Raw genomic sequence first — 21837 nt, forward strand, 5'->3', positions numbered from 1 at the left:
CGGGCGGCGCGTCGAGAAAGCGCGCTTCCGGCTTCCGGCTTCCGGCGCGTGTGCTGGCGTGCGGAGGGCGGTCGTGAGGCGCGGTTGGTGAGTGTTGGGGCGCGGGTCGGGGTGCCCTGCGGGCGGCGGCGGGGCTCCCCTCTCCCTTCTCTCCGCGGCCGGCGCGCTGCCGACTCCCGCTTCTGTGCCCTCGGCAGGCGCCATGTTCCTGACCGCGCTCCTGCGCCGCGGCCGCATCCCCGGCCGGCAGTGGATCGGGAAGCACCGGAGGCCGCGACCCGTGTCGGCGCAGGCGAAGCAGAACATGGTCCGCCGCCTGGAGATCGAGGCGGAGAACCACTACTGGCTGAGCCGGCCCTTCCTCACTGTCGAGCAGGAGCGTGGCCACGCGGCGGCCCGCCGGGCGGCCGCCTTCCAGGCGCTCAAGGCGGCGCAGGCGGCCAAGTTCCCCGCGCCCCGGCGGCTGGAGGACCAGCTCGACCATCTCAAGGTCACCGGCAAGTGGTCCTGACCCGCGCCACGTCGCCTGCGTCCTGCGGCGACGAGCGGGAGTCTCTGGCTCGAGCCCCACGGAGCCCCGGCCAAGCCGAGCGAGTGCCTGCGACGGAGGCCCCGGGCCCGCGCTCCCCACCGCCCGCAGTGTGTCTCGGTCGGATCGCGTCTCGCTTTTCTGTCCCGAGGACGGAACCGGGCGGCGCCCGCGTCTCACGGGATGCGGATAGCAACCTGCGCGCAGCCGCAATAGAGCTGCCGACCGCGCTCTGGCATCTGGGCCTCGGTGCGAGGTTCCGCCCGGGGGCTTTGCCGTGCATGCTCACTTACCTTCTGCCGACAGGTCTTGCCTAAGCGGACATGAAAAAAAATCTACTTTTCCAGTTAAACGCGCTCCTAAAAATAGCGGTTTCTGGTGAGATTTGCTCCTAAAAGTGGACAATTGGACATCGTCTATTTTGGAGGACTTCCCCCGGAACTAAGACCCTTTAAGCCAGGCGGCGCAGCCAAAAAACAAACCAAACAAACAAGTGTATTTTAAAAAAATCAGGTTGTCACCTCAATATTGAAATTTAAGGATGATTTATGTACTTTGGATATGAGTGCTTTTTCAGGTATTCTTTTTCCAGTGTTCGACTTTTCATTCTTTTAACAGAATGTCTTTCAAAGAACGGAAGTTCTTAGGTTTGATGAAGGGGACAATTGAAAATTGTTCAATAAAAGCTAAATTAAAACCTTTTTGATAAAGCCTCGTGTGCTCTGGCGTAGGGAGACCACAGTGTCGTCGCACTCAGGTAGTCCCCGTGGCTGCCCTAAGGATCAGCCCCACCGCTTTCCCAAGGCAACGCTGTACCTTGCCACACCTGCCAGGTGACTAAAGCAAGTCATCCCCTAACAGCAGCAGCAGCTGTTCAAATACAGGACTTTATTTATTTATTAAATAATCATTATTATGAGTTTTGGAAAAACAAGTTTTAAAATGTTCAGCCTTCATGTTAATGTAGGTTAGGCCACCCAAAAGACAAAGCAAAGATAACATTAAGTCATGGTTCAGGGTTACACTTATGAAAAACAAATACAAGATTTACAGGACATATGTAAAAACAACCAAAGTAAACTGTGTTTCAAATTTGTTTATATAAAAACATATTAAAGATCACTTTGAAATAGTGTCCACCTTTTCTGTAAATGGGCATAGACTAACCTGCAATCATGTACAAATGTGATAAACTCAACAGCTTTCTGAAGCTATTAATACAAATACAATTCCTTGCTTTATGCAACTCAACAATATAAAGTGAAGTCGTTAGAAAAATATGGACCTTGCTGAATCTATCTTGCATTTTTAATTTAAGTTGGAAAATATAGTTCAGATCATAAGAAACACATGAATTTGAGATTTACATATTCGCTGTATCTTACAGAATATGAGATACGGTCTTTATTTTGGCTGAAATGCAAAAATATGGTTAATTTCTCTAACAGATTAGTTAAAAATACTTTCCATTGATAGCAGTGCTAGTCCTAGAACAAAATGTAAGCAAAACATATTTGCAAGTCAGTTGTCTTATCAGCGCCCCAAATATGCAGATCCTAACACTAAGCCCTTAATATGCATCTGCTTTAAAGATGACTGAAAGGAAATCTCACATGACTGAAAATCCTACAGTCAAAATCTGCTATTAATAGAAATAAATTCAAGTAAACATTGCATATTTGATTTAAACTAAGTTAAATTAACTTATGACACTTCGGATCATAACCACTAAATCTGTAAAAGGATTTTAAAAAATCATCCATATGCAAAGATGAAACTATACTAGGTAAGCAGTGCAAGTTCAGTGACCACTAAGCTGTAGCTGCTCTTTGGTTTGGCACAGTGACAGTGGTCAGATGCCTCAGGTACTGAATATTCAAGTAAGTTTGTACCCACATAAAACCAAGTTTCCTAATTTGTTTTTAATGGCTATGGCAAGACCTGAAATTCAACTTTTATTTTCCTTAAATATTATCACAACTGTTCAAGTGTTTGAAGGAACAAAGACAGTACTAATAAATTTTGACAGGGCTTCATTTTGACCATTTCTCCGCAAAGGTTGGCAGCATTAATCAATCCCAGAGAAATACCGAAGAGTCAGCCTTTTCCTGATTCCCACCATGTGTAGGCCCTTGCCAGTCATTAATATGTACAACTAAACGAAGCCAGATATTTAGAACGTGGCAAATGTTGGCCATAAATTAATTAAACCAAAGGTAACTAAATTAAAAGGCTTTAGCTGAAAATTCCTGAAAAGGTGTTTACTAATGGTATTAAGATGATGTTAACATACTGAAAGAACTGAAAAAGAAACACCACAAAAGCACCCAAATAGGTTAAAGGGAAAATTAAGTTTCCTCAGTTGTTAATCAGGTGCATGCAAATCCTTTGACCTGAATGTAAAAATACCCACAAGAAGTACCAGGACATTTCTGAAAGCAGTCACTTACGTTTAAACATTTACTACTTCCTTATAATACTCAAACTGCCAAACTGAAGTGATGTTTCTGGTTGGTAAATCGATATCCCTTAACTCTCATAAGTTTTCTAGAATCAAGATTATTAAGACTACAGCGTTGAAATAAAGGTAGAAACTGTATTATAGTATTCCAAACTATTTTCAAAGCTAACTCATTCCTCTAGTTCAAAGGGGAAAAAAATTACTTGCTTTTAACATCTAATATTAATATAGCCCATTGAATTAAACAAATCCTATAAATTATAAACCTGGAATAGTAGGCTATAAAATTTATGCTACATTAGGAGATTATAGAGCTATCCCTAGTATATTGTTTGGCGTCCAGAAGACAACTCCAAATATACCTGTTGGACGAATGTTAAGTAAGGTATTGTGCAAAATTAGAAATTGAAGAATGTTAAAGGTCATCCAGTCGAAATCATTCTTAACACCCCTCTCCCCAACCCCATTTTACAGACAAGGAAACTATAACATGTTTTTACAGACGCTGGTTAAAACTGATCTCCACCCACTACTGGAAGCAGTCAGTCATTTTAGCTTGTGTGTGGCTGACTAAGCAGAGTATAAAGGAGGAGTGACATCTGTATATTGTTTCTCCGCTATAGGACACTATTTTTCTTTAGAATTAATGCCAACTATCCCTGTCACTTAGATTGGATTTGAAAAGGAAAAGGGGGATAAGTGTCTAGGCAGAAAGGGGTTGCTGTTAGGAAGTCAGATATAAGAGTGGAATCCGCCTCTCAGAGAATGGAAGTTTTGAATGACAACTCAAGTGAGAATTTCCTTCTTGAGAGCAGTGTTACGCTAAACAGTTTTACCCTAGTTCAAATTGTCTTTTATGTTGCTGTTTAAGCTATTATAGGATTACTGTAAAAAGTTTCAAAGCAAATTTCAGTCATTACCTAAATTGAAATTTGAAAGTCAACTCAGCAGCAGGCAGCACTCTGAGAACATACTTGAACAGCTTTCTGTAGCTTGTCTTTCGCTTTATTTTTCTTCTAGCCACTTCTACCCAATCCTACTGTGTCCAGTATTTCTATAGCACACGTAACCGTTGTTTCCCTACCTGTATAAATACCCATGAAAGTTCAACAGAAGAGTATATTGAAAGCAGAAACAAGATAATTTCTTATACTGCCAAATTTTCTTTAAGCCTTGGGCACAACACTGCACATGGTTTAATTAATGCTTAGAACTAAGCCTTCAATGAATTATACAAATATGCTCCATGTTTTAAATGATTAGGTATCTAAATCCTTCTGAGTGTTATTTTATAGCCAACAATAAAAAAAAATCTTTAGTAAAAATGTTGAAAAGTATAAAACAGTAACTATAAATTAGCAAACACCAAGTTGTTTTTAAAGCAATTCTTTTCTTTTTCTTACACAGTGCAAGCACTTTCAGCCACCATACTGACCTAGATGTACTTCACTTAAAACAAGTTTTTACCTTGTGTTTCTGGAGTGAAAATTTATATGGATACTAAGAACTCTAATAATGTAACTCAGGTATCAAAAGAATACATACGCCATGTTAACATGTGACCTGACAGCTCATATTATAGCATATCATAGTACGTTGTTATGAGTAAATGTCATTTCCAAAGTAAAATTAAGTCACTTTTGTAACTGTAAGTCAGTGTTGAACAGATGGGCTCATTTAAGATTAAGGCATCTTCCAGCTCTGGAGTAGTGCTTCTGTGGATCCAACCATCTGCACAAAGGTTTCCTTTTTTAAAAAATATATCTTCATTTATACTTCAATTATTTAATTCCACTGATCATCATCTTGCGTATAAAACTGAAAATATTCAGTCCATAATGTTTTTACAAACCTATAAAACCAGAAACAATGGAATTATTGATTAAAACTTGATTTTATATTTCTGAAAATAAGATTTATTAAATAGTTCTTTGGACTAAGGTATAAAGCTGCTAATACAACACAAAAGGAAAGAAATACTTTAATATTACTAATATTCTAATAATAATAAAGGTTTTTAGATGCCGTAAATAAGGGACGGATCACTGACTTTCCCTGAAGCCATTAAGTGAGCATTTATTTTAACAGAGGCAGATCCTTACACGTTTCCCTTAGTGTCAACTTGGGCATCATCTGAGAAGACTGCTATCAGAAGTTTATGGGAATTTCAGTGAGGATTCTCAACCACCACGAGCATCAGCCATTATTCCGCCTACACTGAGAAGACGCCCGGAGCCAGGACCCGGGAGCCCTGTCTGAGGACCAGCTCTGGGTGGGGCTGCCAATGACACGTGATCACCGCCTGCAGCTCCTGCTGCCCTCTGCCTGCCCGGAGCCCCACCGGGGGCTGTTTCTGATGCTCTCTGAGTCTTAGGCTCTGGCTGTGACTTGGACATGGACTCCAGGTCCTTGTAAGGAACTGAATGCTAATGACAAACACCAAGCAAGGAAGCAGATGTCCCCTAGATGAGACTACAGATGAGAACAGAGCAACTGAGGTAATAAAGGTGTGTTGTCTTAAGCTGCTAAGTGTGTGATAACTTGCTAGGTAGCAACAGGTAACCAAGAAGCACTACACGTAGGTTTTCAAAACTCTAATAGCTGCGCATGATGCTGCTGAGCCAGTGAGCTTAGCTTCTGACTTGAACGTGTACAGCTGTCTTCTCTGTTTTTCAGCAGCAGGAGAGTTCACTACATCCCTGTGTCGGCGTTAGCACTGCCCTCACTGCTCCTACGGGTCCACCGGGAAGGGCTTCTATTCCTACTTCAATCAACCTCCTCTGGCTCCTGCCTCTGGGCGCACAGAGAAGGCATCCCTGATCCATGTACGTGGCTACAGTGAACTGCTCTTCTGCTATATCTTCTACCAAGTAAATAACATCGTGAACCTCTCCAGTCTTTTTTTCAGTCTTTAATCTTAGTCACTCTTGTCTGGATCAAATTTCTTCAGTAGTGGGCAAAAGTCACCTTTTTTCCTTAAACTAATAAGGTACCGTTCAGTGAAAAGGTTAGTTGTCCATATACCAATCCTAACAATTTTTACTAGTTTCCTCATTAATCTACCAACAAATATCCAGTAAGATCATGCTAGGAGTGGTCAGAAAAATGGGAGTTAGGCAGATGTTACCTTCCAATCTCTCCTGAACTACCTGATTTTGCTGACATAATGGAAAGAGTAAAAAAGACTGAATTGCACATTGTTTTGAGATTATGACATGCAAATAAACTAATTTTTGGAGAAATTACCTTTATACTGTCTTACCTTGCTCTTATTCAACTGGTTAGTTATGAACAAGTGATACTCAATTTTCTATTGCCACTGTTACATGGTTATTTGTCCCTGTAAGCACATAATTATATATGACATGACAAAAAAAGAAATATTAAGTTTCTGGCTAAATGGTAAAATTGATGATTACAGTAAAAGCAAGTATTATGTAAGCACTAAATAGGCTTCTGGTGCCAACCATTTGCCTTCTGTTAGAACCCAGAAGGAAGGAAAGCAGTGCTAAAATCTGAAAGTCTGGTTTTATGCTTATCTTTGTAAAAACGTCCATTGGCTCTAAAGATGTTCAGGAGCAATACTTTCAAGTCCACAAATGGATTTTCCCCTTGATTTTATACTGAGGGTCTAATGACCTGAATGAAGGTCTTTTAAAAAATATTTATTTTATTTATTTTTGGCTGTGTTGGGTCTTTGTTGTGGTGCACGGGCTTCTCAGTGCAGTGGCCTCTCGTTGCGGAGCACGGGCTCCAGGCACATGGGCTTCAGTAGTTGTGGCATGCGGGCTCAGTAGTTGTGGCTTGCGGGCTCCAGAGCACAGGCCCAGCAGCTGCAGCACATGGGCTCAGTTGCTCCGCGGCATGTGGGATCCTCCTGGACCAGGGCTCGAACCTGTGTCCCCTGCATTGGCAGGTGGATTCCTAACCCCTGGGCCACCAGGTAAGTCCCCTGAATGAAGGTCTCAATGAAACTAATTTAAGAGAATTGAAATGCTACTGAAAGCCAAAATGACAATTAACAACAAATCAGAAATTGTGACAGCAAGCTTTCAAGTTTTAGGTTATTTCCTAGAGTTAGTACCAAACCATCTTCCTACAGTGCAAGAAGAATGTTATTACTAGTATTAAGAACCACAGATGTGATTTAAGCTGTAATGCTAGCGAGCGGCCAGACTATATTATAAACCAAGGCCTAATTCAAAAGCGCACTTCTGTCTTATCAACTGTTGTATAATGTACCACAATTCATGAAATGATTAAGTCACCATGTTTCAAATACATTCAGTGCACTCTTTTTATACTAAGACAAGACAGCCAAAGAGTACAAGGCATTTCAAAATTATTTTCAAATAAGCAAAAGCTATGACCCCAAAGGATAACCTTGTTTAAGCATTATCCAAAATATTATGTCAAAAGAATTGTCTACATCTGAGGTGACAAAATACATGGCTGGGTAACAACAAGGAAAAACAAAATCATGAACAGAAAAAAACACAGCAGCAGCCACTACACTTCCTCACTCACCCTTCGCCTCCGTGAAAGCTACCAGTAAACGCTAACGGCCCACGTATAAGATATTTTATTAAAAAGTTTCAAATATTTTAGTATTTTAAAATAGCACATAGTGTATTTTACTTTTTCCACATTTATTAAACCTGGTGATTTTCATTTTAACCAGACAAAGCAATGTTTTCAGATGACGAGCATTACCTGATCTGATAACACCTTCTTCAGATCCATTCTCTAGCCACTGAGATTCACTGTCCAACAAGCGGTTTTTTGATTCACTAAGCGGTTTGATAGGAAAGGGTGGATTTGAGCCAATACTGAAAGAGGAGCAAATAATTTAGTAAATAGTCTAATGCTCAATTAATGATACTTAATTAATAAGAAGCAAATTAGTATTCCTTCTCCTAAATGTGAGGGCAACTCATGAGATCTCAGCACTCTGTAAAAACTCCATCTTCAAGAGAAAATGTGGGCCTCCCTGGTGGCGCAGTGGTTGAGAGTCCGCCTGCCGATGCAGGGGATACGGGTTCGTGCCCCGGTCCGGGAGGATCCCATATGCCGCAGAGCGGCTGGGCCCGTGAGCCATGGCCGCTGAGCCTGCGCGTCCGGAGCCTGTGCTCCGCAACGGGAGAGGCCACAACAGTGAGAGGCCCGCGTACAGCAAAAAAAAAAAAAAAAAAAAAAAAAAAAAGAGAAAATGTGCCCCCAACCCCCCCGCATTAAATGGCTCTCTAGACCCAAGAATTTGTACTCAGCACTGCCAATGAAAACAATTAGATAAAAGAAAAACAGCTTCAGAGGCCAATCTGAAACATTTTTAACATGTTAATCAAGAGCCATAAGGTAGCACAAGGACAGGTGAGGATCTACGTCTGTGGCCAGGACAAAAAGATTACCTGTCATTTCCCAAGTTTTCTGCTTTCTACCTCTGCAGTATAGATCTAAGGGGAAAAAATGATTTAGTGATTTAGCGTAGACTTAGTTTTCTAGCTAAGACATCCAGGGAGGGAGGGAATGGAGGAAAAAAAGAAGGCGGAAAAGGGAACTAGTATTGTTGGGGACCCACTATGGGCAGACGCTGTGCTGGGTGCTTTCTACACGCCATCGCAATCTTCACAATAACCCCCGAAGGGAGTACAAATCCTCCTCTCATAGAGCTGGCAGCTGAGGCTCAGACAGTTTAAGTAACTTCTTCGAGCTCTGAGGTCCTAGGTTCTAAGGCCTATGTTCTTCCAAAATTAATCCCCTAGCTTGGAATTTATAATCCCTCCTCCCCCACAACTTATTTCTGTAGTAAGTAGGTTTCAAGTGTTTCACTTTGACAGAAGCATCTCTATCTCCTTTAAAATTTCATTTAAAATGAACTATTTCTCTGAATTTATGAATCAGTGTGCTTGCCATACAAACTCTGAGAAAATATCCTCTAAGACGAAGAAGAAAAATTTTGTATTTGTATTTTTGAATCCTCATTAATATTATTTTCACGCTGCAGTTAAAATCTGTTTATCAAAATAAAATGGTGAATAGTACAATGACTAACTTCTTTGAAAATATAACTGATATAAACCAACATAATCAAATCTTGAAAGAGTCTTCGTTTCTAGGAAGACGCAGCGCAGGCAGGGTAGCCGTGCTTCCTACCCTGCCAGACGCGTCCAGTGACATGAGACTGTCCTGCTTCAACTACTAATAGCAAGCGTTCACTTTCTTACTCTCAAAAGTGTTCTGGTTTGAATGATAAAAAATATGGTTATCCTGAGCATATCAGCTATATCCACATTTTAACCCTCAGTTAAAAAAACTGAATAGAATTTCTCTTTATCTATGCTGGCTTGCTACATTACTACTGTATTTATCTATGTATAACACACACACACACACACACACACACAGTTTGCTCTATAATGAATTCTGAAAAACTTAATGACAAGAAGCACACCTTCTGGTATTTTCACTGTGGTTTGAAACAGAAGCTTGTTCTGGATCCGTCCCCACAAGGCGAGTCGGAAAACTGCAGCCATCACCCTGACTGCGTAATGAAAAATATCAGTAACAATTTAATCATGTTCAGTTAAATCAAAGTGGTCAAATTTAACACCTATTTTCCAGAGGCATGGTATAAAATTATCACAACTTGTCATTTCAGAGAATGATTTCTAAGATTTCTAATTTAGAGGGTTATTAGACTCCACTGAGGAAATATGTCTTTTTCTTTTATAATTTACATATAGTTAAAAACAGTATCTTCCATGACTATTAAAATGATCATGTCTATTAAAGTCATGATAAACATACATATTCAAATATTTGGGTAACTGACTGCTTATCACAATCATTTAAGATATCATAAATGCTCAAACTGAAATTCAAGATGTAAGTTCCACATATTTATTTATTCAACAACATTCATTAAATGAAAGTATACTGGATGTTCCAAGTACCATTTGAAGTGCTAGGGGTATACCACTGAACAAAAGAAAAGAAAATCTCTGCCTTCAAGAAGTTCACAACTTAAAAGAAAGTACAGCTATGCCTTCCACATTCTAGAAACATCAAAACTGTGTACCGCAGGGAATTCCACTTCCAGCCAAGATGGACTGACTGGTACATTTGACCTCCTGTTGAACAGTACATACAACAACTCTTTTCAAAACAGGCAGCACAGAACTGTGGTGTCTGAAAGAAGAGAAACCAACCAAGGAGTTGCAGCTTCTGCCAGAACTTGAGCACCAACAGGGGGATGTGCAGAGCAAGGTGGTCTCACTGAATTAAGGTGAGAGAGATGGGAGTTTCGAGAAGATGAGGAGGCTTGCTTCTATCGGACAGAGCTGAGGAAGAGGGATATGTGCAGAGAAAGGGCTACAGAAATCTGCACAGGGTTTTACTTGAGTCTTCTGATGAATACTAAGCCACATATGTGAATCTGGGGAAAGAACAACTGGGGAGTGTAAGCTGAACAATTCAGAGCCTGCACAGCACTGGAAGCCATTTGCATTCGACCTGCCAGAGTAGAGAGACCTCACTGAACATGTGGATATGGCAGAGACCGCAGCAGGCTCTCACCTTTGCGGTAGGAATAAACCAGGCTCTCACCTTTGCGGTAGGAATAAACTTGCCCTAGAGAAAATGCTACCTACACTCAACCAAAGGTTTAAGCAAGGAGGACTAAGTTGAAACAGAAGTCTGCCAAAACAAAATTCAACATTCTTTAAAGGCAGACAAAATTTAAACACTCAGAATTCAAAATGTCCACCATCCAATCAAAAATTACTAGCATAAAAAGCAGGAAAATGTGATCATAACTGAGAGAAAAAAAAGTCAATAGAAAAGATTTAGAAATGACCATGAACACTTGAAACAAAGACATTAAAACAGTGATTACAAATATGTCCATGAATTAACTGGAAAAAGTGGATATGAAGAAAAAAGAAATGTAAGATATAAAAAAAGAACCAAACAACTTTTGGAGCTGAAAAATATAATATCTGAAATAAGAAATTCACTGGATGAGCTTAACAGTAGACATTACAGAAGAAAAGATAAGTGAACTCACAGATGTAACAATAGAAACGATCCAATTTGAAGCCAAGAGAGAAAAAAGATGGAGGGGGAGAAGGGAGGGACAACAGCAATGACCAGCGGGTCATGACATATATTTAAGAGAACCTGAAAAGCTAGTGGGGGAGGGGCACAGGAATAGGAAGCAGGCAGAAAAAACAATTGAAAATTATTTCAAAATTATTCAGATTGGACTTCCCTGGTGTCACAGTGGTTAAGAATCCTCCTGCCAATGCAGGGGACACAGGTTAGAGCCCTGGTCCGGGAAGATCCCACATGCCATGGAGCAACAAAGCCCGTGCGCCACAACTACTGAGCCTGCGCTCTGGAGCCCACGAGCCACAACTACTGAGCCCGTATGCCACAACTACTGAGCCCATGTGCCACAACTACTGCAAGCCGTGTGCCTAGAGCCTGTGCTCCGCAACAAAGAGAAGCCACTAAATGAGAAGCCCGCACACCGCAACAAAGAGTAGCCCCTGCTCGCTGCAACTAGAGAAGGCCTGCACACAGCAACGAAGACCCAACGCAGCCATAACGAACTCCAAAGAGGATAAACACAAGGCAAACCATACTAAGGAACATCATCATCAGACTACTTAAAACCAGTGATAAAGATAAAATCTTAAAAGTAGCCACAGGGGAAAAATAGACATAGTAATTTACAAGCATACCTCATTTCATTGTGTTTCATTTTACTGTGCTTTGCAGATACTGTGATTTTTATAAATTAAAGGTTTGAGGCAACCCTACATTGAGCAAGTCTATCGGTGCCATTTTTCCAACGGCATTTGCTCACTTTGCGTCTCTGTGTCATATTTTGGCAATTCTCACAATATTTCAAACCCTCCACCAGCAAAAAGATTACGACTTGCTGAAGGCTCAGATAACAATTAGCAGTTTTTAGCAATAAAGTATTTTTAAATCAAAGTATGTACATTGTTTTTTTTTTTAGACATAATGCTATTGAACACTTAACAGTCTATGGTTATAGACTGTTATATGCACTGGGAAACCAAAAAGGTCGTATGACTCTCTTTACTATGATATTTGCTTTATTGTGGTGGTCTGGAACCAAACCTGCAATAATCTCTGAGGTGTGCCTGTACAAACAGTGGAATAAAGATAAGAGAGGCTGATTTATTGATACAAACGACACAAGGCAGATGATAATGGAACAACATCTTCAAAGAAGGGGAAAAAAAAACAAAGACAAAAAACCCAACTGCTGGGCTCCCCTGGTGGCGCAGTGGTTGAGAGTCTGCCTGCCGATGCAGGGGACACGGGTTCGTGCCCCGGTCCGGGAAGATCCCACATGCCGCGGAGCGGCTGGGCCCGTGAGCCATGGCCGCTGAGCCTGCGCGTCCGGAGCCTGTGCTCAGCAACGGGAGAGGCCACAACAGTGAGAGGCCCACGTACCGCAAAAAACAAACAAACAAACCCAACTGCCAACATTGAAATTTCTGTTTAGAGAAAATAACCTTTAAAAATAATAGTCTATGTTCCAACCAGTCGGAGTGGAAACACCTGAATATAAGAGACAACAGATAAAGCTCACAGAAGAGACTGGCGCACTTGAAGATGAAACTCAGGAAAAAGACTGAACAGAAGGTGAGTAGCCACCAGTGAGCCGTGGTGGAGCCTCCCGAGGAGCCACAGACATGTAGCTGGGGTCCCTGCAGGGACGAGGGGAGGGAGGCGACAGAAGAAATACCTGAAGAGACAGTGGTTAAAAGGACTTTCCAAATCTGATGAAAGTTTAAAAAGTACAGATCCAAGAAGCTCAACGATCCTAAGCACGAGAGTCATGAAGCAAACGACACCGGGCATGTCATAATCAAATTGCAAGAAACTAGTGATAAACAAAATCTTAAAAGCAGCCAGAGAAAAATGTCATATTACAGAAATAATAATAAACATAATATCCACAAACTTCTTATCAGAAAAAATGCAAGCAGCATCTACAACTCTATACCAAGCAAAATGTCTTTCAAAAATGAAGGCAATTGGGAATTCCCTGGCCATCCAATGGCTAGGACTTTGACCTTTCACTGCTGGGGCCTGGGTTCAAGCTCTGGTCAGGGAACTAAGATCCCATGTGGCGTGGCCAAAAAAAAAAAAAAAGAATGCAAATATGTCATTTTCAGACAAAATAACAAGCAATACAGTTCCCTGTTAAGGGAAAAAAGGAAAAAACCCCACAACACTTACAAATATGGTACTTGAATTTCAAATACTTTTTCCTTCTCTATAATGACTTTTGGTATATAGATGGCCTAGGATGGCTGAGAATTTGGGAGAAAAGGAAATTATGAATCATCTTGAGCATATATTCTCATTTAAATTTAAATGCAGGTAAAAACTGCATTATGTGTTGGGTCTTCTTTGATTTAAGACACAACAGAATACATAACCTGTATTGGAAATCTTTGAAGATATGGCTAATAAATATAAATTCTTATGATTCTTTACTTCACAAACTTATTTTCATTTTGAAAAAAAAAGAGTGATTCTTATTTTCTATGAATCATCTTTTTTTCTCATTCAAATATATGCCCAAACTCTCCTTCACCCTTATAAAAAACATGAAAAATAAAATACTTCACGTAATCAAGATATTCTGAGTTTTCATTCTTAAGGCTCATAATGTCATAATATACTATATTCTCTGAATCACTTAATCAGAGAGACAGAGACTATCACAGGTTCCATAATTTCTGAGACGTGCATTTTATAAACTACCTTGAAAATATTGGAAGTAGCCAATATTTCTTTTCATCACCAAAGACTTGTCTCCAATTTTTACTGCATCCAAGCGAGAAACCATTTCCATCAGGTCCATATGAAAATGTGGGTGCACGGAATGATTCTGTTACAGATATATATTACAAAAAAGAAGAGTTAACCTATTCAAAAATTATAGGAGGGAAGGAAAGTACCAATTTTTTTCTTTTTAAACTTTTTTGGGAAAAAAATATAACCTCTTGAATATTTCATCACCCTTATAAAATGAAAATGTCAAAATTATTGTGTGATATTAAGTAAAATCGACTGAAGAATGTTCAATACACCTTAGCCTTTTTCTTTTTCTTCTTTTTTTTTTTAATATTCTATCTCTTGCAACTTCACTCATTCATTATTTATCAACTTCCTACTACGTGCCTATGGCAAAGCACCAGGTTTTGGGATCCCAAGGTAAAGTAGATGAAATTCTGATCAAAGAACCCACAGTCTAACAAAAGTCTATCAGAATGACAGTGTGATACGGATACATGTGGGGTGGTGGCCAAGGAAGGTGAAATATGTAGGAGGTGACGCCTGAGCTCGATCCTGAGCTATGAATAACAAGTGAGGAAGCTGATGGTGGCCAGAGCCTAGGATCTCTGTTTAAAGACAAAATGCATTTCAGAATGTTTTATAAGCTATGGATAAGAAGGAGCCAGGGAGAGATGGATTGGGAAAGGTTGATGACACAGAAAAGTGAAGTAAAAACTGATGGAAGAAAGTTCTAGAAGAAATGGGATGGCCTTTAGAAAAGGTTCTAAAGATTAACCATAGATACCAGAAAAGACATCGTGTCCACAGAAATTAGAAAGAGGGTGACAGTGATGGGTTTGAAAGTAGAAATGTTTGTGTGAGGTTATAAAGGTGAGACGATAAGAATTTACTTGTGACAACTTCTAATTTTTCTATGAAGCATTCACAAAATAGGTAAGGAAATTAGGGAGAATGATGAAAGGCTGGAATACTGACATTACTGCCAAACAGAGCTGAGGGCCTAAGTAAGGTCTGAGACTTTGAATCTGTAGTTGTGACCACCGCTGTGGGAGCGAGACGGCCTTCACCGGCTCTCTCCAGCCCCATCGCACTGGGAGAAGAACGCATCGCTGGAATAACCTGGGTCAGGGACTGGCAAAGGCGTCATGGGAGAAGAGGCACTTAGGGGCATGTGTAGTGCGAGGGTGCTGCTGGGAGCTTGAGGGCATTTATTATGGGATCTAGAATGGAAAAGGGTGAGAAACAAAACCAGAAGGGAAAGAAACGTGGGAGAAAAGTGGTGGAGTGTGGAGGACTCAGTAAGCTAAAAAGGGCGCACACTGGAACACGGAAAGGGAGAGCTGAACACATAAAGACTGTGGTCAGGGAATGGAGGCTTCAAGGTGAAAATGTGAGACCTCTTCAGTTTCCAGTGATGAAAGGTTCAGTGTTTGGGTACAGGAATGACTGGCTATCAGGATCGAAGAGGCCACCCAGCCTGTCTGGGGTGATAGCAGCAGTTTGAATGTATTAATAGAAACTCTGCAACATGAGAAATGATTCAAGGTAGGGCGGGGACAGCTATGAGGAAGGTGCAAGTGACGCCCCAGAGGACATCTGGAAGCAGCAGTGGAGAGCTGGGTAACACCAGGGTGTGCAGGGAGTGGTGTGTTAGGGGAAGGTTTTTCAAAGTGTGGGTTTAGAAATCTGAAGAGGCTGTAGAATCAATTCAGTGCTTTGAAACCAGCATTTCTTTTTAAAGATCTAGAACAGAAAATATCAGAGTATATTGGACATAGTAGACATTAATGATGTTTTACGAAGATTTTGCTTATTCTAATTACATCATTTTATAAATGTGTGTGCATGCACTAGGTAGTGATATAAAATGATGCATTTCTTACTGTAATCACTGGTAAAAACGTTTGAAAAAGATTGTTTTTAAGAGAACAATGTGTTTCCCAGGAAGCACTCACCTCTCAGACACCTACAGGGTTTGGGTGGGAAACAAGTGAAGCAGGGTGGGAACCATGGCCAATTAAATGCTCGTGGCCACCGAAGCAGTCGGCCACTACTGAGCTCCTACCGAATGACACCAGGTGGGAAAATAGGGCCACCAGAGTCGTCAGTTTTGAAAAGAAGAAATCTCCTTTTCTGTGTGAAATCTCTCAGTGTCCAGCTGCTTGGGAGGTCTGAAGAGCTAGGCTTTGCATGTGGGCTGCCTTCTGTGACCTCGGGTTAAAGGTGAAGAGATGACAGGATATTCTGTGACGATGATAAATTAATTGACATAAGGAAGCTTATTCACATGGAAAAGGGATGAAGGCATGGGAACTGGAGGGCAACAGCAGAGTGAGCTGGGAAAGGCAGGGCACCAAACCCTGACCCTGGAAGCCCGTCATATTTTACAGGACTCCATAAGACATGAGATTAAAGTGATCCAAATGTAAAAGTACCTAAGAATCTCCCTACAATGTCTGCATCTTTCTATGTTAAAGTATGTCCAACTCTCCTTTAGACAGCAGGGGGTGTTTAACTTTCTTTCGAAACACTGTGACAGATCCCTATTTTGTTAGCCAATACCTCAATATTCCAGTTATGGCTGGTGTTGCTGCTTACATGCCAATGGTTTAGTCTGAGCAATGCCACACCACTGTTGTTTAAGAAGTGTGTGTCCAATTATTGGAATACCTTACTGAATTCTTCCCCAATATTTTCATTTTAAAAAAATGAGCAAAAAAGGGACATAAGTGCTAACATTAGTGATACAACAAATGCAGGAAACAGCTTTTATTAAAATTTATAAAATATAGTCAGTTCTCTACTTTTATATACAACACACTACTGAAAAAATATATAAAAGTCAATCTTACTTCCTCAACCTTCTCAAAATTATGAACCTTTATGTTTATTAAACAGCCATTGTTCCTATCCAGTCCAAGTTAATTTTAATACAGAATGATTTTATCTTTATCATCTTTTGTCCTTCTCTAGATTTCATGTTCATTTGTGGCCATTTCCTACATAATTATGCTTTATTTTAACTTACTTACCTATGGTTGTTCTGTTTTTCCCAACGAGCCAGCAGTGGTAGCTGAGAAGTGACAAAACGCTGATGAAGAACATTGTCGACACAAAGAACAGAAAAAGTATGTGGAATTTTGCACGTGTATCTGAGAGTTCATTCTGCGGGAAGAAAAAAGAAGACTGACTTTTCAGAACAGTCAACCTCCAAAATATACTCTTAACAAATTTGGTTCTTCCTGAAGATTGCTGAATTCGCCAAAAAATTGCCAGATATGAGAAGTAAAAAAATAAATTAGGTAATACATCCAAAAGCAACATTTCCCAAAGCAGAGAATTGGTATTATCAGAGGGGCTTGCTTACAGAACATGTCAGAAAGAGTCACTTCAAAAACTGCTCTTAAATTTTAGCAATAGTTTCAGTAATAAATAAAAAGATGGACATTTTTACCCAACGTTTTTCTTTTGTACTTTATACATATATTCAAGCTTTCCCCAACATCCAGGATACATGAGGGTTTTCTCCATCTACGCTACTATTTGCTTGTTTTAATTATATAACCAGAAACTAATCGTGATAAATTTATCTTTGGACTTCCCTAGTCTGTATCTTCGGAACACCACTGCACAGTCATCCCTTCAGCTGCTTCCATTCCTCCCTCTTTAATCCTTGCTCCCTTCCTACAGAGCCTGTTTCGGTCATCACCGATTTTGGTTTGTCAATTTGCCACAAGGCATTAGTGAACTAAAACAGCTTCTGTTACCCATTCTAACGGCTAGATTCATCTCAACAGAAGCAAGTGTTAACCCAGAAGAAGTCAGTCTCTAGCAAGAGGATCACAAGGAAGCCTTTAAGCACTCGCTCTCACAACAAAGCTGCACAGCCAACCACAGCCTCACAGAACAAGAGCGGCTCCTGCTTGATTTAAACACTGTTTACAGGCCAACAGGAAGGTTTTTAGCATTAGTTGATTCTGACATCTATCTTCTCTTCTCTTCCAGAGTAACCGCAATACCTTTTAAATACATCAAGTGATTCTTCTATCTCCCCATCTTGTGAAACAAATGGGTACTATACATACTATCAATGTCACAAAAAAGATGGCAAGAATGTCATGGCAATGATGTATTTTTTTTTAATTTTTAAAATTTATTTATTTTTGGCTGCGTTGGGTCTTCATTGCTGCATGTGGGCTTTCTCTAGTTGTGGAGAGCGGGGGCTACTCTTTGTTGCAGTGCACGGGCTTCTCATTGCAGTGGCTTCTCTTGTTGCGGAGCACGGGCTGTAGGCGTGTGGGCTTCCGTAGTTGCGGCACATGCGCTCAGTAGTTGTGGCTCATGGGCTCTAGAGCACAGGCTCAGTAGGTGTGGCGCATGGGCTTAGCTGCTCCGTGGCATGTGGGATCTTCCCAGACCAGGGCTCGAACCCGTGACCCCTGCATTGGCAGGCGGATTCTCAACCACTGTGCCACCAGGGGAGCCTGCAATGAGGTATTTTACCTTTGGACAACTCTCTGTAGATTTCCTGTGGCAAAGCTTGTATAAATAGAGACAACGCATTAAGAAACCACTTTTTATACAAAATTATCCTGCGCACTATTGTTATAAACCTTTCATGTTTGGAAGGACCACTAAGATGTGGCTCTCTAAAGGTCATCAACGTCGTTTTCTCAAAAACCACAAAAGACAAGAACATTCCGCTCTCCAAGCATGTTTAGGGTTTCCACAAAGTTTTTAAAACAGAGATTTGTATCTAGGAAAGCATAAAATTGATTTTTTTAGCAAACAGCTTTTTAAAAACTTCGGATGAGTAGTTTCTAAAAACTAGATCTAATAATTTCTCACCTGCCTCAATGGTACTGCAATAGCCTTCCAAGGGGTGCCATCTCCTCCCCTCCAGTCTACTTTCCACACAGCAGCCAGAGGGACCCTTAATAAGGCTGATGGCGTTACCCCTGCTCCCCATTCCACGGCCCTTGCAACGCCCACAACGACCCTGCAACCCTGGCCGCCTCTTGGACCCGTTCCCCCTGCTTATCTACTCCAGCCTTGCCAGCTGCCTGGCATGGTGCTCCTCCTCTGGGCCTTTACTCTAAAGGTCAGATGTCTCCTCTGTTTGAAACACGCTTCTCTCGGGTATCCACTAAGTCCCGTCAAGTCTTTGCTCAGTTTTACCTTCTTACTGAGGCCTACCACAGTCACTCTTAAAAAAAATTCAGATGTAACTGACATATGTTACTTTAGTTTCAGGAGTTCAACATAATGATTCCATATATGTCTATATGGCAAAAGGATCACTACCATAAGTCTAGTTACCATCCATCACCACAGAGTCACAAAACCTTTTTTCTTGTGAGGAGATCTTTCAAGACCTAACTCTTAGACACTTTCATATAGACTTATTAGCCATAGTCACCAGGTTGTACATCACAGCCCCAGGCTTATTCTGCCACCTTCTCCCACTTAACCCATCTCCCACCCAACACCTCTGACAACCACCAAAATGTTCTTTGTATCTATGGGTTTTTTTTTTTTATTCCACATAAGAGTTAGATAATATGGTATTTGTCTTTCTATGTCTGACTTTATTCCCTTATTATAATGCCCTAAAGGTCCATCTGAGTTGTCAAAAACGGCAAGATTTCCTTCTTGTTCTATGGCAGAATTTATACCATTTATGCAACGGTATAAATTCTGTTGCATATTTGTACCACAATTTCTTCATCCACCAATGTAAACTTAAGAGTGTTTTCAGGTCTTGGCTGTTATAAACGATGCTGCAATGAACACAGGGATGCAGATCTTTTTTTTTTTTTTTTGCGGTATGCGGGCCTCTCACTGTTGTGGCCTCTCCTGTTGCAGAGCACAGGCTCTGGACACGCAGGCTCAGCGGCCATGGCTCACGGGCCCAGCCGCTCCGTGGCATGTGGGACACTCCCGGACCGGGGCACGAACCTGCGTACCCCGCATCGGCAGGTGGACCCCCAACCACTGTGCCACCAGGGAAGCCCCCAGGTATCTTTTTGAGTTAGTGTTTTCCTTTCCTTTGGATATACTCCCAGCAGTGGAATTTCTGGACTGTATAATAGTTCTAATTTTAATTGTTTTAGGACTCTCCGTACCATTCTCCACGATGGCCGCGCTAATTTACACTCCCTCGAACAGCACACAAGGGCTCCCTTTTCTCCACATCCTTGCCAAACCTTGTTATTTCTTGTCTTTTTGATAATGGCCATTCTAAAAAGTGTGAGGTGGTATCTTGCTGTGGTTTTGGTTTGCATTTCCCCGATGATTAGTGATGTTGAGCATCTTTTCATGTGTCTGTTGGCCATCTGCATGTCTTCACTGGAAAAATGTCTATTCAGATCTTCTGATCATTTTTTAATCTGATTGTTTTGTTTTTGCTATTAAGTTGTATGAGTTCTTTATATATTTTGAATATTACTCCTTATCAGATACATAATTTGCAAATATTTTCTTCCATTCAGTAGGCTGCCTTTTCGTTAATGATTTCCTTTTCTGTGCAGAAGCTTCTAGTGTGACACGGTCCCACTTGTTTAGTTTTGCTTCTGTGGCTTTTGCATTTGATGTCAAATCCAAAAAATCATTGCCAAGGCTGATGTCAAGGAGCTTACCACCTGTATTTTCTTCTAGGAGATTTATGATTTCAGGTCTCATGTTCAAGTCTTTAATCCATTTGGAATTGATTTTTGCCTATGATGTAGGACTGAGGTTCAATTTCATTCTTTTGCATGTGGCTGCCCAGGTTTCCCAACATCATGTACTGAAGAGAATGTCCTTTCCCCACTGTATCTTCTTGGTTCCTTGTCATAAATTAACTGGCCATATGTGCATGGGTTGATTTCTGTGCTCTCTTATTCTATTCCACTGATCTATGTGTCTGTTTGTATGCCAATAACATACTGTTTTCATTACTACAGATGTGTAATATAATTTGAAATCAGGAAGTGAGATGCCTCTAGCTTTGTTCTTTTTCTTCAAGGCTGTTTTGGTTATTTGGCTCTTTTGTGGTTCTATACACATTTTAGGATTGTTCTATTTCTGTGAAAAATGGCATTGGAATTTGGATGGGGATCGCACTCACTCTGTAGATTGCTGTGGGTAGTATGGACATTTTAAACAATATGAATTCTTCCAATTCATAATCACAGGTTATCTTTCCATTTATCTGTGTCTCTTCTTCATTTGCTGTCATCAGTGTCTCCTACTTTCCAGTGTAGAGATCTTTCATATCCTTGTTTACAATTATTCCTAGGTATTTTATTCTTTTTGATGCAATTGTAAATAGTACTGTTTTCTTAACTTCTCTTCTCTGACACTTTGTTATTAGTGTATAGAGATGCAACAGGTTTTTGTATATTGATTTTGTAACCTGCAACGTCACTGACTTTATTAGTTCTAACAGTTTTTTTGTAGACTCTACAGTTTTCTAATACGTCACTTGAAAATAGAGACAGTTTTACTTCTTCCTTTCCTATCTGGATGCATTTTATTTCTTTTACTTGCCTAACTGTCCTGGCTGGCTAAGACTTTTGATACTACGTTGAATGAAAGTGGCGAGAATGGGCAACCTTGTCTTGTTTCTGATATTAGAGGAAAAGCTTTCAGCTTTTCACCACTGAGTATGATGTTAGCTGTAGGCTTGTCAATATATGGCCTTTATTAAGCTGAGGTGCATTCCCTCTATATCCATTTTGTTGACAGTTTTTATCATAAATGGATGCTGAATTTTGACAAACGCTTTTTCTGCATCTATTGAGATGATCATATAATTTTTATCCTTCATTCTGTTAATGTGGTGTATTACATTGACTGATATGCAGATGTTGAACCATCCTTGCATCCCTGGAATAAATCCCACTTGATCATAGTGTATGGTCCTTTTAATGTATTGTTGAATTTGGTTTGCTAACATTTTGTCGAGGATTTTTAAATCTATGTTCATCAGGGATACTGGCCTGTAATTTTCTTGTGG

At 40.6% G+C, this 21837-nt stretch overlaps 2 protein-coding genes across 5 annotated transcripts in view; one reads left to right on the plus strand and one right to left on the minus strand.

Annotated features, from left to right (window-relative positions):
- The first annotated feature begins 17 nt into the window (after positions 1-17).
- Positions 18-648, plus strand: MRPL57 (mitochondrial ribosomal protein L57). Its single transcript, XM_082602601.1, has 2 exons — positions 18-87; positions 198-648. Exon 2 carries the CDS (start codon positions 203-205, stop codon positions 509-511), a length of 309 nt encoding a protein of 102 aa, XP_082458727.1. The 5' UTR covers positions 18-87; positions 198-202; the 3' UTR covers positions 512-648.
- Positions 649-1402: 754 nt separating this feature from the next.
- The window catches only part of ZDHHC20 (zDHHC palmitoyltransferase 20), a 73974-nt gene continuing 53539 nt past the window's right edge, over positions 1403-21837 (minus strand). The window contains exons 8-14 of one of the 4 annotated variants that reach the window (XM_082602595.1): positions 18342-18377; positions 16871-17003; positions 13803-13929; positions 9442-9531; positions 7704-7819; positions 6253-6330; positions 1403-4842 (exon numbers count right to left, since the gene is read on the minus strand). In XM_082602595.1, the coding sequence (XP_082458721.1) occupies positions 6293-6330; positions 7704-7819; positions 9442-9531; positions 13803-13929; positions 16871-17003; positions 18342-18377 (540 nt within the window). In that variant the 3' untranslated portion in view covers positions 1403-4842; positions 6253-6292. Of the gene's footprint in view, positions 4843-6252; positions 6331-7703; positions 7820-8398; positions 8444-9441; positions 9532-13802; positions 13930-16870; positions 17004-18341; positions 18378-21837 lie in introns of those variants that run through there. The other 3 variants (XM_082602592.1, XM_082602593.1, XM_082602594.1) reach the window with 3 other exon arrangements.

Source organism: Mesoplodon mirus, assembly GCF_964341445.2.
Source record: "Mesoplodon mirus genome assembly, chromosome: 17".
Classification (NCBI taxonomy): domain Eukaryota; kingdom Metazoa; phylum Chordata; class Mammalia; order Artiodactyla; family Ziphiidae; genus Mesoplodon; species Mesoplodon mirus.

Coding starts and splice junctions, on each gene's coding strand:
- MRPL57 (XM_082602601.1), top strand. CDS start 203: ATGTTCCTGACCGCGCTCCTGCGCCGCGGCCGCATCCCCGGCCGGCAG.